The sequence below is a fragment of the Aquarana catesbeiana genome, linkage group LG05 (assembly GCF_042186555.1).
Source record: "Aquarana catesbeiana isolate 2022-GZ linkage group LG05, ASM4218655v1, whole genome shotgun sequence".
Taxonomy (NCBI): domain Eukaryota; kingdom Metazoa; phylum Chordata; class Amphibia; order Anura; family Ranidae; genus Aquarana; species Aquarana catesbeiana.
In genome coordinates this window covers 88,575,945-88,589,813 of record NC_133328.1, presented here as the reverse complement: position 1 = coordinate 88,589,813, position 13,869 = coordinate 88,575,945, and the positions used below count along the sequence as shown (strand labels likewise).

At 43.4% G+C, this 13,869-nt stretch overlaps 1 protein-coding gene across 5 annotated transcripts in view; it reads left to right on the top strand.

Annotated features, from left to right (window-relative positions):
* RBM33 (RNA binding motif protein 33) overlaps positions 1-13,869 on the top strand; it is a 264,644-nt gene that overhangs the window by 93,146 nt on the left and 157,629 nt on the right. For all 5 annotated transcript variants that reach the window (XM_073629949.1, XM_073629950.1, XM_073629948.1 and 2 more), the window contains exon 10: positions 8,668-8,726. In XM_073629949.1, the coding sequence (XP_073486050.1) occupies positions 8,668-8,726 (59 nt within the window). The remainder of the gene's footprint in view (positions 1-8,667; positions 8,727-13,869) is intronic.

The following is a 13,869-nucleotide window of genomic DNA, read 5'->3' as shown; positions in this document are numbered from 1 at the left end:
TTTTTTAAAATGTTTAAAAAAAAAAAAAAAAAGTTTTGTGAATTAAAAAATAACAAAACAGTAAAGTTAGCCCAATTTTTTTGTATAATGTGAAAGATGATGTTACGCTGAGTAAATATATACCCAACATGTCACACTGTAGAATTAAGCAAACTTTGGTACTTAAAAATCTCCATAGGCGACGCTTTAAATTTTTTTGCAGGTTACCAGTTTAACGTTAGAGGAGGGTCTCGTGCTAGAATTATTGCTCTCGCTCTAATGCATGCGCCGATACCTCACGTGTGGTTTGAATGGCATTTACATATGTGGGCGGGAATTGTGTTTGTTTTTGCTTCTGTGCGTGAGCACACAGGGACGGGGACGCTTTACTTTTTTTTTTTTTTTTATGTTTATTTTACTAATAGTTTTTCTATTTTTACACTTTATCTTTAATTTTTTTTTCTGATCTCTTTTATTACTAGGAATGTAAACATCCCTTGTAATAGGAATGATGCGTGACAGGTCCTCTTTATGGAGAGACCCCACATCTCTCCTCCCAGGCTGGAAAGCATCAGATCAAAAAAAAATTCAAGATCCAATACTTTCCAGCCGCGATCACAGATTTGTTTACAACTGTGGCCCGGACATGACGTCATAATGTCGCACCCGAGCCTTCGATGGCCATAGAGATGACTGGTGACCATCTGGTCACCGTAAATCTCTATGCTCGTCATCCGGCGGCAAATTCTTTCTCTGGGTTCCTGATGGCACGGGAGAGCCCGGAGAAGCATCGGAGGGTGACGGGAGGGGGGGTGTCCCCTCCCATCGCCTGTAAGAACGATCAAGCAGCAGAACTGCCGCTATGATCTTTCTTATGGTGCACAGATTTGCCTGGTCTAACAGATGATAACTGAATGATGCCTGTAGTTGCATCATTCAGATATCCCCACTGAAAGTCAAGGACGTCATATGACAGTGATGGCGAACCTAGGCACCCCAGATGTATTAGAACTATATTTCCCATGATGCCCAATGACACTGCAGAGTGCAAGAGCATTATGGGAAATGTAGTTCCAAAACATCTGGGGTGCCAAGGTTCGCCATCAGTGTCCTATGACATCCTCGGGCTGGAAGTGGTTAAATGATGCGCCCCCTGATGATGTCACGGTGACGAAATGTGTTGGGCAGAGCTTGATCAATCTGGGCGAGAGTGAGGTACACAGCGGGCTGCTGGCTCCCACTGATCTTTTAACAGCGTGGCTTGCCTGCACACTTGACTGGGATGTAAGGGGAGGTGGTTGCTCAGTACTTTTTCATACCTGCTATTACCGTTTAAAAAGTGAGTGCATATATGTCTCTTTAGCAATAAAATTACTTTATACAGTATAAGCTGAGGTATTTTTCTTTTTTAACTGGGTGTGTTTAGCTTGTTTCTGAGGTTGACTGCACTACTGTGTATATGGTTCTTTGTGGGCCATCCAGAGAAAATGCATATATGTCCATGGGATATCCACCTGCCGCTGATAGAAATTTTTGGTTCATTGTTTAAAGGCTCCATTAGCCCCTGTAATGAGGGCCCATCTTTGAGGTGAGTGTACACCCTTGAGGTTTCTGGTGGCGGTCTTCACGTCAATTTTAGATCCGTTTTGAGTGTATTTTTGCCTTGTGTACATAGATTTCTTGGATATTGATGTGGTTTGATCCACTTTGAGTAAACTTCACCCTTTGCACTTAGATCTTCTGGACACTGATGGTCTTATAGTCACAGGACTCATTAATTGTATGTTTATTTTTTCTTTATTGATCTTTCTTTGAAATAATTGTGGTTTATTAAGTATATTTGGAAAGTACTATACTGCTTACACATATTCCATACATTTATTTTGTTTTCTGCATATACACTTTTGTGTTTGTAGCTCGTTGGTGTTTTTATGCTTAAACTTATTATTTTACATTAATAAGCTGTTACTTTGTAAGACTGTTCAGTTTTTCTTTTCCTCATCAGAAGTGCATGGCACTTCTGTAACACTACAACCTCATGGCATTGTGCCCAAATTCTTATCTAAATATGGTGTGAAGAGCGGGTTGGTCAGGTGGGATTACGATTTATTTAACTGCCACTGTTACCATTTCTCTTCCTCTTTATAAAAACTGCTGGATATAGAACTGCAGCTCTTGTCTCCTATAGGAAATACATGAGACAGTTCCCTGCTGTCACATGACCAATGAAACCTCTCCTACAGTTGTGCATATATCTGCGGGAAATGGGAAGATACAATTGGAACAGAAAAAATAAAACACTGTGGACCCTGAAACACATAATGCTGCTTAGGAGAAAGCGGTCCCCTTCTCAAATAAGCAGCTCATGCGGTGAAAGCTGCATATCTGGCAGGCAATGACATGTGAAGTAAATTAAACATTTGCTTTCCACTCTGTCACCTTTTAAAGGGATAGTAAACTCAAAAGTACAAAATTTATATTGCAGCTTGTCAATTCTTAGATGTGTTGGCTGCTTTGGTTTAGATTTTTTTGGGGGGGCTTTTTTCTTTATTTTCACCTGGTGATCCAGCCAGTAAGTCTGTTAGTTTTCAACTTCCTTTACCAGACCAAGCTGTCAGCAGTTAGAAGTTTGAGACAAACCATTTAGCATTGACGGTGCTTACAAAACTGTTGCTGTAACTGCTTAAAAAGTGTTAGCTGGAGTTCAGCTTTGATTTGTATTTGTATATCTATTGAAGTCTATCAAAAATCTGCTAGTGCACCGAATACTACTATCTCCCCAGATTTACAATGCTCTCCAATGGTATCCGTGTTGCTCTGGCATTCAGAATGGAGACACCCTTAGGCCTTTTTCACATGAACGATCCGTTCAGGTCCGCCTGTCAGTTTTTTAGGCTGACCTGAATGGACCCTCCATAGACCTCTATGGAGCGTCGGATGTCAGCGGTGACATATCCGCTAACATCCGACCCGCTCCGATCCGAAAAAGTGTAACGGAGGAAAAACCTACCTTTCCATCCATCATCGGATCGGGTGACAACCGACTCTACGGTCCGTCATCATCCGATCCCCCATAGGGGATAACGGCACTCTGACAGGTCACGGACCTGTCATCTGCCTGCTCAGCGGGGATCCACAGAGCGATCCCCGCTGAGCAAGCGGATGTTCACGGGGTGGATCATCACGGATCCGTCCCGTGTGAAAGGACCCCAAGACAGGAAATGTGCTGCTGGCTGAATCGCCAAGTTAAAAATAAAGGATAGCGCCTAAAAAACAAATGCAACCACCTCATTCAAATTGATTGTAAATGCAAAATTTAAAAAATAAAAATAAACAGGTTTATACTTGCCTGCTCTGTGAAATGGAATTAGAGAGCAGCCTCCTTTTTTCGTTCCCCCTGCTGGTGCTTCTGGCTCCTCCTCTGATGAGTACCCCAATAGGAAGCTACTTCCTATCGGGGAGCACTCATGCGGACATGTTCTGAAGCCTCGCTGTCTGCGTCTATAGACAGAGGCAGTGTGGCTCAGCCCCGCTCCTTCGTCACTGGCTTTGATAGCAATGGGAGCCAATTACTAATAGGTGAAAACCTTGTGAGCTGCTAAAACGAAAAAAGGAAAAATAAATAATAAACTTGTGTAAAATAAAAATAATAGACCACTGCCAGCACTCCCCACACTTCCCTAAGGCCTAATATACATGGGACGCCGAGGCAACCTCTTCTGAACGATTTTTTTGACAGCTTGAAACCGGCGTTCAAAAACGCCCGTTTAGCTGCGTTTGCACGTCGCGTCTAGCCACGCTCGCGTGTAGAAGCGTTTATTTAAGATAACATCATTAGACCATCCCAAAGCACAAAAAAAAACAGTATTTAACTATTTCAGCCATTCTGTGAGACCAGAGTGAGTAGTGTACTTGTATCTACCTCAGTTTCAGTGCTTTTACTATGGATCCCATAATGGAAATATGTGAGGAAATTAAAGCCATACATTAAATTTCATGCAACTGTTTGATCAGGTTGGTGGTCAAGCTCAATGGTGGGGTCATCTGGCTCAAATCTAACAACATATAGGTCAAATTCCAATTCTACTTTGGCTAACAGCAATGTTAGTGGTGTTTTGGATTGGATCATGGGCTCATTAACGGTATATAAATGGTCTATGAAGCATTGCAAGCAATTACAAGTTTTTAAAATATTTTTTTTGTGGCTTTTCATCATTTGCTATCATTTTTTAAGTTTTGTAATGTAAAAAAACTATGGCTTTTGGCGTCGGAATCTTCGGCGTCTGAACTAATTTTTTTGCCTTCAAAGAAAAGCCTCTAAACGCAACTGCCTAAGAACGACATTAAACAAACCTGTGTACATGTACACATAAGATAACATTGGATGAGTTAAGGGGCAGCTGAAAAAAGCATCCAACTGCCTCTGAACGTCCATTTACCAGCAGCAATGTGCATGGGGCCTAAATGTGACAATACAACATTACATAACAAATGTGCGGCGCTAAGACCAAACCGTGAATAACCAGATGAAATAACTATATAAAATATATATTGCACAAATCTACTGAAAAATATATTCAATTAATAATAAAATATATCCTATGAAACAAATCCAAAAGCATGCAAATAACATTCAGTTATTTATAATGTCCAAAAATAAAGTGCAAGTGCTCAGTGTACTGCACAATATCCTTTATATATGTGATATCATTTTCAAAAAGATTTATTACAACTTAAACTCCACAAGAATTACTCACATTTCATGATAAAAAAAACACGCCTTAGTAAACTCATGTGTGATGTGGTGGTGATAGTGTCACCTGAAACTGGATCTGCAGAACCGTCCTAAGCATTTGTTCCAGAGCACTTCCTGATTCCTTTCACGTCAGCCAATCAAGCTCCACTTTTTCAAGTGGGAGCCAATTACTGCCTCAGCAAACCTGTTGAGACCAGGAAGTGAGGGGAGAGGCGCTGCAGATGGGCACACTGCTCGATTGACTGAGGGCTTAGCGAAGTAATAGGAGTGAGAGGGATACTTCATCCTAAGTATTTTTTCTTAATGCAAGGACTGTTTTAAAGTGGTTGTAAACCCCATTCATGATATCTGATCTGGGCACATATATCTGTAGTGTTTGCTTATCTCTCTCCAAAGCTCTGAGTTCCGTGTCTTTCTGCTGCTTTGTTCCTCTGTTATCAGCAGAGTCAGTTGTTCTTCTGACAAGTTCTCTGAGGCATGTGATGACAGCAGCTGGAAATTGGTGTCCAGGAGGGAACTTAGAGATAGATAAGCAGAGAGCTGGTCTATTCACAGTACAGCTCTGCAAGTTTCTTCATTCCTCTACCTATGTGGGGAGGGAGGGGGGGTGCCTTTCCTCCAATCAGCTTTCACACAGTGTATGCTCAGACTCCACAAGCAGCATTTCTAACACAATCTAAAGAATGTAGAAGGAGAGAGACAGCAGATATACATGTAAAACTTATGTAGGAGGATTTGTGTCATCTGAGGCTATTCACTTTACTGCGTATAGGAGAGGGTTAACGTTTAGGCTTCAGAACCACTTTAAGGATTGTTAAGCCACACTGTATTAAACTTTTGTGGGGGGTTTAATAAAGCTTTTATTGTATAAATGTAGGTAAAACAGTTAATTTGTCTGATTTCAGTCTTTAAAGTGGTTGTAAACCCGAAAAATGTAAATGACCTCACACAGCAAAGCAGCAGGAGACATCTGCCCCACTCTGGTCAGGAAAGGAGCAGCCAGTCATCTACAATCATCTCCCCTAGAGTGAAAAAACTGACATACAAAGAAAATTTGTGTCTCCACACCTCCTCTCCTGTGACTGACAGACTAATTAGGAGAAGGGGTGTGTGTCCCGCAGCCATCCACACAGATCACTCCCAGAAGAGCTCCAGCCTGAGGAGACACTGAAAACAGTTATCCCCATAAATGTTTGGGCAGCCTTTGAGGCACAGGGGGTTCAGACTTTCATAGGCAGGTGGGAGCTAATCCGTACACAGCCGAGTGCCGACACTTTGCTCATCTCTACTAACAGGAGGGGAGAGACATGATTTCACTGTCATCATTATCAACAGAGATAAACAGCCTCACACTGATTTAACCCCACAGCTGCCAGGGAGCGAGCTGAGCTGGAGGATCACAATTAACCGCTCAGTGGCTGGTTACTTTAACTGTGTAACTAGCGGGCACTACTTGAAAGTAGGGCACTACAGTAAAAGTGTCCAGCCATTGAGCGGTTAATTGTGATCCTCCTGCTCAGCTCTCTCCCTGGCAGCTGTGGGGTTAAATCAGTGTGAGGCTGTTTGTCTCTGTTAATAATGAAAGTGAACGCATGTATCCCACCCCCCTCCTCCATTAGTAGAGATGAGCAAAGTGTGGGCACTTGTCAGTGTCTGCTGTGTATGGATTCCTGACAGTTGCTTAGCTCCCTCCTGCCTATGAAAGTCTGCACCCCCTGTGCCTCAAAATCTGCCCAGTGTTTAGGGGCATAACTGTTCTCAGTCTCCAGCTTGGCATTCAAGCCGCGCTAGTGTGATTGCCAATGATGGGGGGTGGATGGAGTCCTGTGATGTCAGGACTCCGCCTCCCGGGTTTTTCAGAGGGCTGTGACAGGCACAGGGATAAGAAAATGCAGGTACAACTAATGAGCTTTTGATTTTTAAAGAAAAGGCTAAGACATGTCTTCTGTAATTGTTTAACATGAGGTTTCAACCATTTTAAGTGATGCAGCTATCTCCTAATAAAGGATTTAATTGACTGAATCCTGTGTAATATTGGTCTAGATACAATACAGGTGCCTCGGTTGCGTACAGATTTAAGGAACTCTCTAAGTTCATATGGGCAACAAGTAAAGTTTGTCAGTTAGATATCAGGGCTATTGTTGCCATGTTAAAATCTACTCTGTGCCTGCATATAAGATTTCTATGTTCTGTAACTTGAATTATTTTTCATGTTGAAAGTAAACTTGTTTTGTGAAATTATGATTAAATGGTGACCTCCTAAATTGCTGGTTGCCTGGTTGTTATGCTGACCTGACCCTCTTCAGTTCTTTCAGACATTGACCTGAAACATGCATGCATAATGACTTCTAATCTGTGTACTTGTTCCAAGCACTGAATAAGCCTGTATGACAGCTAAGTAACCAGTCAAAGTAACAGGCTTGCTCTATGTTTTACACATTTGACCGGTAATGTGCCAGCAGCCCACCTTCCTGATATGTGGCTGCAGTCTAGAAAAAAACATGTACTTATGGGTGTGGGGGTAACACTGACAAGGGGCAAATGAATATATAGTTACCTGATTACACTGGATGCTTCTGCCTCTACAAGATGCAGCGCTCCAAGCCTAAGCAGCAAATGTCCAGAACCACATGGAGATTGGGAGCAGGGGGGGTTCTGTATAGCCTGTATAAGATTCAAATTTCCATTTAACCACTTGTTTACTGGGCACTTATACCCCCTTCCTGCCCAGGCCAATTTTCAGCTTTCAGCGCTGTCACACTTTGACAATTGCGAGGTCACGCAACACTGTACCCATATGACATTTTTATCATTTCTTTCACACAAATAGAGCTTTCTTTTGGTAGTATTTGATCACCACTGGGTTTTTTTTTATAAAAAAAAAAATAAAAATTTGAAAAAAAAAAAAAAACGTTTTTCTTATTTTGTTATAAAATTGTGTAAAAAGGTGATTTTTTTTTTTTTTTTTTTTTTCTCCTTCACTGATGGGCTGCACTGATGGGCACGGAGAGGTGGCACTAATAAGTGACACTGATGATGAGGCAGTGATGGCCACTGATTGGTGGCACTGGTGGGCACTGATGACACTGGTGGGCACTGATTAACAGTACTGATGGGCACTGATAGATGACACTGGTGGGCACTGATTAGCAACACTGGAGGGCACCTATTAGCAGCATTGGTGTGCACTAAGGGGACCGATGTCCCTCTAATAGAAGCTGATTAACGGCTTTCTTTTCTTCGCGCTGATAGCGTGAAGGAAAAAAAAAGTCAATAACTGGCTTCTGTTTACTTCTGTGAACAGCTATCATTGGCTGACAGCTGATCCCAAGGACTCAGTCATCACTGTGCGTGCTGGCAGCACGAGAACCGGAGGACGTACATTGACACCCTCACGGCATTTTAAGCCCATGCTGTAGTAGTCTTTCGGCTATCGTGTGGGCACCAAGTGGTGACTCCACTTTCGTGGAGCGGGGGGAGGGAGAGAGAGAATGGCATTGTAAAATATACAATTGCTATTACCTCTCCTTTTCAATCTGCAGCACTGTATTTTTACTGTAAAATGCAATGCAATTTGGCTACCTGGAGGTGTTCTGTACACAGAGAATGCAGCAGTTAAAATCGCTGATAATCATGGGGTAGGTAACTGCTGCTGACACCACCTCCTGTAAAGCAAGCCTGTTATTGTGCCAAATATGAAAACCTGTCATGAAAGAATGACTGCTGACTTCTGACAGGGTGAGGGGTGACTTTAAGATGAAATATTTAAAAAAAATAAGTGGCATTAATGAAATTGACCACCTAATTAGTACTGCCCTCACTGAGCCAGTGTAATTAGGTCATTGTAAATATGATTTTTTTTTTTTTTTTTTTTAATGACCATTGTAAAAATTAAAATTGTCTTGAATTAATGCTGTTTCTTTTCATTTCAGTGCCACTGTTACCAGTCCCAAATCAGCCTCGTCCAACAATGGGGTCACCAAGGTTTCCAGTGAGTATTAATAGTCTGTAGCCAAAGTGTAGATTTTGCTGTAAAGACATTTCAGAGTCAACACTGTACTTGCAGCATCTTTTTTTCTTCAATCCATTTGGACAAAATGAATATGGGGATTTGTTCGTTTTGGTTATGACCCTTGAACATAAGGATATGTGCGTTAATGTTGTACTTTTTTGTTTAACCCTTTTACTACTACTGAAGTACAGGCAATGGCAGCGGGGGGCTTACATGCACTGGTATGTGTGCAAATCCGACAAGCCCGTTTCGCTTTAGTATCCAAGAAATCTATGTGCGCAGGGCGAAAATCCACTCAAAATGCATCAAAATTTGACATGGAGTCCATCAATGGAACCCCCAAGGGTGTATGCTCACCTCACAGATGGGCCAGTATAGCCTCTAAACAATGTGCCCCTGATAATGGTCATGGTGACTACACCTGTTGGGCGAAGCCTAATCAATTCAGGAAAGATAAACAGATACACAGCGGGCTGCTGGCTCCCATTGATCTCTTTAACAGTGTGGCTTGCCTGCACACTTGATTGGGCTGTAAGGGGAGGAGGCAGCTCAGTACTTTTTCATACCTGCTATTCCTGTTTAAAAAGTGAGTGCATATGTCTCTTTAGCAATACATTTTTTTTTATACTGTATACACCATGAAGCATTTTTGCTGGGTGTTTATATTGTGGCCATCCACAAAATGTGCATTTATGTCCATGGGATATCCACCTGCAGCTGCCATTACAAATCTTTGGCTCATTGGTTAAAGGCTTCATTAACCCCTGTAATGAGGGCCCATCTGTGAGGTGAGTGTACACCCTTGGGGATTCTGATGGCAGACTTTGTCAATTTTTGATCTGTTTTGAGTGGATTTTCATCTTGTGCACATAGATTTCTTGGATATTGATGTGATTTGATCTACTCTGAGCAAACTTCACCCTTTGCACATAGACCTTCTGGATACTAATGATTATTTAATAATCAAAGGACTCATCAACCACTTGCTAACCCACCACAGTACATATGTTGTGGAGGGGCGGCACGTGTAGGCACAATAATGTACTTGTATATCATGTGCCTGTTTAGGGCTTCATTCATAACATCTGTGTTTCCTATGCTGTGATTGTCCCACAGCTATCACTCTATACCATGTGATTAGCTGTAGCCAATGACAGATCACTAATGATCACAACTGTCATGAATGTTTAACCCATTCATGACAGTTGAAAACTTTGCTAATACATTGATCTTCATTGGAACGGCAAACAAAATGTAAAAAAAAAAAATCCCTGATCACCTTCCAGACATGCATGTGCTTTCCTACCCCTCTTGCTGACCAGGAAGCAACGCATAAAACGTTTCTTCCAGGTCCCCATGTCCCTTTCCCCGGCCAGCAAGACAGGAAAAAAAAATCTATTGCAGAGCGATATGCACTGCATTCATTTTATTCTAGCACTGGGGAGACATCTGGTGTCTTTTAGACCATTTATGTCTCACTAAAGAGAACCTGTCACCAAAAAATAATCACATGGAGGTTTTACAGGGATATGCAATTAGCGGACCTCCAGCTGTTGCAGAACTATAAGTCCCATGAGGCATAGCAAGACTCTACAGCCACAATCATGACACCCAGAGGCATGATGGAACTTGTAGCTGGAGGTCTGCTCATTGCATATCCCTGCGCTGTGTAATGTAAAAAAATGTTTTAAATTGTAAAAAATTAGTTATTTGAAAACCACCCCCCTACATACACGCATGTATGAATGTAAATGCACTCATGTTACATATTGCTGTACACCCAGAGTGAGAGCAATATTTCTAGCACCAGACCTCCTCTAATGCTAAACTGATGACCTGTGGCTTTTAAAGCATTGCCTATATAAAATATAGGCATAAGTTCCTTATGGATAAGTTTTCCCTTTGTAAAAAAATATAAATAAATGGATATCCTTTTCCAGGTAAAATGTGCATTTATTTTTACCTTGCAGCCTTTAAAGCATTCCACCAGTGATCAACAGATGATGGTGCTCTCTGTTGGCCAGGTGTGTTACCCAGGGTGTGCTGTGAGTTTGCAGCCTTCCCCATGCATGATCCCTTTGGCTCTGGGAGGGCTGAAAGTTGAGTCTGGGACAATATAGGGACTAGGTTCCTTTCTGTACCTTGCAGACCCTGTCTAGTGTCCCTGGAGGAGGTGACAATGCCTTTCCTCCCACAATTTTTGGGAGGGCAAGGAGCTAGGACCCCCAAGCAAGGACCTTTTTTCTGTACATATGCGGTTCTTTTCATGCCCTAGTCCCCTGTGACCAACGCTGGTGTTTCTAAACAACCATCCTTTAAGCCTCCGGACGGGTCCTCCATGGCCTGGAGGTTGACCTTACCTGTTCACACCTTGGCGTTGGGGTAGTCTTTGCTGGTTCATAGATCCTTGAACTCTTTCTATTCTGATTCATGGGTTTGTGATCTGGTTCCATTGGGGTCTTCCCTGTGGGGACTGAGGACACTCAGTAGAGTTCAGATCATTACTGAGATAGTTATTGTTCACCCTGCATGAGAATGAAGCGAATGATGTAGCCTCGACCACCACCTTTCTTGTCAAATTGACAGATTTTTTTTCTTCCAGTCTCTGGCTTCCCCATCTTGGTTATGTGACCTTTTTCTTAGCAGTCGAGGGGCTTATTTCTTGTGGGGGTGATCGCATTTGGTCCTAGGAGGTTCAGGGTGCTCTACTCCATCCTGTTTACGGTACCATAGGCAGGCTGGGTGCAACCTCTCTGGTCCTCTGAGCCCTCATTGCTTTGATAAGGCCCAAAAATCTTGGATACCGAGTTCCTATATTGTGTGAGACACCAATGTTTTCTAAGCACTCCCCGATGATATTTGCCATAGTTTTTGCTCTGATCCTGATATCACTGAGACTGCAGGGATTCCATGGTGGGTTTCCTGGATAACCTCTTTACTGGGCGGAATCCCACTCTGTCCTTCCTGAACACCCGGGTACTTGCTTGCACACTCTGATGGGTTCAGCTGAATCTTGCACTTCCAGGTGCCCTCTCTGGCTTCACCCATATGGTCGGAGTGTCTGAGTCTGATTCTAAATTGGCACAGGCCACACTTTTTCTCTTGAAGGACAAGATCTAGAGCTCTGTCCTCAGTTTAGTTGTTCCTGTCCTGTAGATGGTTCTCTGCATTTCTGCATGCAGATTTTGGGTCTCATGATTTCCACATTTTAGGCAGTCCCATATGCGCAGTTTCCACACTTGACTTCTGCAGAAGTATTTCTGTCCCAAGTGGAGGAGTTTCTTCATCCCAGTCTTCAGGAGGGCCATTATATTTCCTCTGACCATTAACCTATGCAAGATTGATAATGACGCCTTTCCATCCACTCCAGAAGGGACTCTTTATTGTCATTATTCTTAGAATTAATTCAAGCTTCATTTTCAGCATTGATCACAGTGGTTAGGCTAGTCCCCTCCAAAAGCCACAGTGGTTACAGTGACATCTATTTTGTGTGGTTCATGTCTTCGGGGTTCCCTCCATACACCACCTCTGTGATTTGGATTTTGGCCTTCGAAAATGGGGCGTTTGGTCTGTATCTGGCTTCAGTGCCATTGTGGGATAGGCTTTCAATCCCTTGCATTTTTTCTTCAGGGCCCTCTGGCTGTACATTCCTTGATTTGTTTCTTCTGTCAGGGGTTTGACATGTAGCTCTTCCAGTGCCTTTCTTCCATGCTGCTGTGACACTTGGGCCCAGTGACGTCACTAGGGTCGGTGTCACCTGGTGCGGTAAAACCCCCTCTCCTGTCTAGGCTGCCCGGCGCCCTGCAGGCAGCACACGGTCATGGGGTGCACCCCAAACTGGCCCTTGTAAATGATAGTATAGAGTGATATAGTGGCAGGGTAGGGTGGTATAGTGGCAAGCTAGGGTGGTATAATGGCAGGTTGGGGTGGAATAATGGCAGGTTGGGATGGTATAGGGCAGGTTGGGGTGGTATAGGGCAGGTTAAGGTGGTATAGGACAGGTTAGGACGGTATCTGGCAGTTTGGGTGATATAGGGTAATTTGGGGTGGTATATTGGCAGGCTGGGGTGGTATAGGGCAGGCTGGGGTGGTATATTGGCATTTTGGGGGAGGTTTGGGGTGGTTTAGGGTAGTTTGGGGTGGTATATTGGCAGTTTGGGGGTGATTTGGGGTGGTTTAGGGTAGTTTGGGATGGTATATTGGCAGTTTGGGGGTGATTTGGGGTAGTTTGGGGGTGGTATAGTGGCAGTTTGGGGGTGGTATAGTGGCAGTTTGGGGGTGGTATAGTGGCAGTTTGGGGTGATATAGTGGCAGGTTAGGACTTACAGCTTATACAGCAACATACAACATGCCTGCAGATAAAGACAGACACCCGAGCGGGGCTGCTGTGTCCTCACCTCTTTCTCCTTCTTCAGCTGCGGGATCAGCCAGAGTGAAGGAGTCTGTGGAGGAGTGGAAGAGACAGCCACACCCTAGCTCCACCCACCAACTCCGGCTACCTTGAGATATTGGAGGTCTCGAGTGACAGCTTAGACTGACTGCAGAGTGATACAAGCAGCCTCCCCCGCACGGCTGGGTGCCCTGCTTGAACTGCAAGCTTCAAACAATATAGTGCACTGTGTAGCAGCGCTGGCCCCGGTGTCACCCCTCTGGCGGGTGTCACCCGGTGCGGGCCGCACCCCCAAAGCAACACCACTGCTTGGGCCTAGTTTGTCAGCCCTTCGGGGGCCACCTTTAGTACTTTTTGGTGCGCTCTTCCTTTGGTGGTGACTCTCCCAAGGTCATTTTTTTGGTGTCTATCACTTCTTCACAAAGTTGTCTGCCCTGGTCAGCATTGGGCTGGTGGCTACTTTTTCTTGTTGGCTTAGCAGTTGTTCTGGCCTTTGCCATTAGGGTTCAGGCTCTGATGAACTGGGTACTGCCCTGAACCTACAGCCCTGCAAATGGGCATCATTCTAGTATCTGTACTGGATTAATTCTGTGTGCCTGAAGTTTTATTCTTTCATAAGCATATTGGAGTATTTATTTTCCAATCAATCATTTTTTTTTAGTGATGCACGCTAGTGCACCCTCCACCCTTTTTTTTTTTTTTTTTTTTTTTTTTTTTGTTTAGGCTTAATTT